Below are 1,885 nucleotides of genomic sequence, written 5' to 3' on the forward strand. Positions count from 1 at the left end.
TTTCCCTTCCCCTCCCCACAACAGACACCCTGTGAGGTAGGTGGAGCTGAGAGAGCTCTGACAGAAACTGCCCCTTTTCAAGGACAGCTCTTATTAGAACTATGGCTTGCCCAAGGTCATCCAGCCAGGTGCAAGTGGAGGCGTGGGGAATCAAACCCAGTTCTCCCAGATTAGAGTCCGCGCACTTAACCACTACACAAAACCGCTCTGAGACTCCTTCGGGTAGTGAAGGGCGGGGTATAAATCCAATCTCTTCTTCTTCTATACCCCGCCCTTCACTCAGAGTTTCAGAGTGGCTTACAACCTGCTTTCCCCTTCCTCTCCCCACCACAGATACCCTGTGAGGTAGGTGGGCCTGAGAGAGCTCTTTCGAGGACTACTCTTGAGAGGACAGCTCTGAAAGAACTTGTAACTGGCCCAAGGTCACTCCAGCAGCTGCCTGTGGAGGAGTGGGGAATCAAACTGGGTTCTCCCAGATTCGAGTCCACGCTCCTTACCACTACACCAAAATGGCTCTGAGGATAAAATGGAGGGTGAGGATAAAATGGAGGACAGGAGAACAATGTAAGCCGCTTTGGTTTCCCAGTTGTGAGAAAAAGTGGGGTATAAATGAATATAGATGAGGCAAATTGAGGATAAAATGGAGGACAGGAGACCAATGTAAGCCACTTTGGGTTCTCGGTTGAGGGAAAATGTGGGGGTATAAATGAAGTAAATAAATAAAATTAAGCTTTTTGATCTCCCTAATGACTCTTCTTATCTACCTCTCCCCCTTAGATTTCACAAGCTGGAAAAATGGCGGAAACCGTTTTACGACGTCCTGCAGGCTTACGAAAATGCCTCGGTGCTGCTCCCCGCCTTCTACAACACCCGCAACACGGACGTCTCCATCCGGGTCAAGTACGTCCTGGACGATTTCGAGTCCCAGCAGGCCGTCTACTACTTCCACCCGCAGTATCTCATCAACGTCTCGCGCTATTGGCTGAGCCAGGGCGTGCGGGCCAAGCGCGTCAGCACGGGCCTGATCCTGGTGACGGCTGCCCTGGAGCTCTGCGAGGAAGTGCACCTTTTTGGATTCTGGGCGTTCCCCATGAACCCTTCAGGGATCTTCATCACCCACCATTACTACGACAACGTCAAACCTCGGCCGGGTTTCCACGCCATGCCTTCGGAAATCTTCAACTTCCTCCATATGCACAGCAAAGGGATCCTGCGGGTACACACGGGCACCTGCAGCTGATGGCAGACGGCGAGCTTCACTTTGTCCGTGCACTGTGTAGAGGAAAAGGAGGAGGAGAAGGCGAAGTACGTGGGAGCTCTGTGTCTGAGAACCAAGTCCTGGCACTGTTTCGGAGGCGGGAGGAGTCACCCCAGAGTGACTTCCCCTCTCTTGAATGTCTCATGTTTAAAACGATCTCGCGAAAGGGTCATTCGGTGGGTAAGTTTCCCATGCCACGCTGGAAAAGAAACCCGCTTGTGGCTGTGTGGATTGGCCGTGGATCTTTAACCTAGAAGAGCTGGAGGACTTCAAGGAGATTTATGCAATAATGTTTGATAAAAAAAAAAAAGTACATTTCTTCTTCAAGGCTTTGGGTTCCTCAAGACCTGGGGTTGCCAGCACTTTCCTTTGCTAGCCATGTAGGGTTACCGTGATTCAGGGGAAGCCCGTTACAAGAATCCATGCACTTAACCTGGCACCCAGAAGGAGCAGAGAAGCACACTGTCTATAGATTTTAGACCACCAACTAGAGCACATGATAGTCGTGATTGTTCTTGTCATTCCCCAGGAAAGCTCTCAGCCTGATTTTACTTGACAGAGTCGAGGAGCTAGATCCGTAGCTCGGGCACTAATGCCCTGCTAGCCCGCGTCAGGGGATGCTAAAAA

General features: G+C 51.1%; 1 protein-coding gene across 1 annotated transcript in view; it reads left to right on the top strand.

Moving 5' to 3' along the window:
* ST8SIA5 (ST8 alpha-N-acetyl-neuraminide alpha-2,8-sialyltransferase 5) overlaps positions 1–1,455 on the top strand; it is a gene marked incomplete at its 5' end in the record, with an annotated part of 43,023 nt that extends 41,568 nt beyond the window's left edge. The window contains one exon of the mRNA XM_015414135.1: positions 778–1,455. Within this exon, the coding sequence (XP_015269621.1) occupies positions 778–1,240 (463 nt within the window). The remainder of the gene's footprint in view (positions 1–777) is intronic.
* Positions 1,456–1,885: the final 430 nt, after the last annotated feature.

The sequence above is a fragment of the Gekko japonicus genome, unplaced genomic scaffold, assembly GCF_001447785.1.
Source record: "Gekko japonicus isolate JY-2015 unplaced genomic scaffold, Gekko_japonicus_V1.1 scaffold4480, whole genome shotgun sequence".
NCBI classification, from domain to species: Eukaryota; Metazoa; Chordata; class Lepidosauria; order Squamata; family Gekkonidae; genus Gekko; species Gekko japonicus.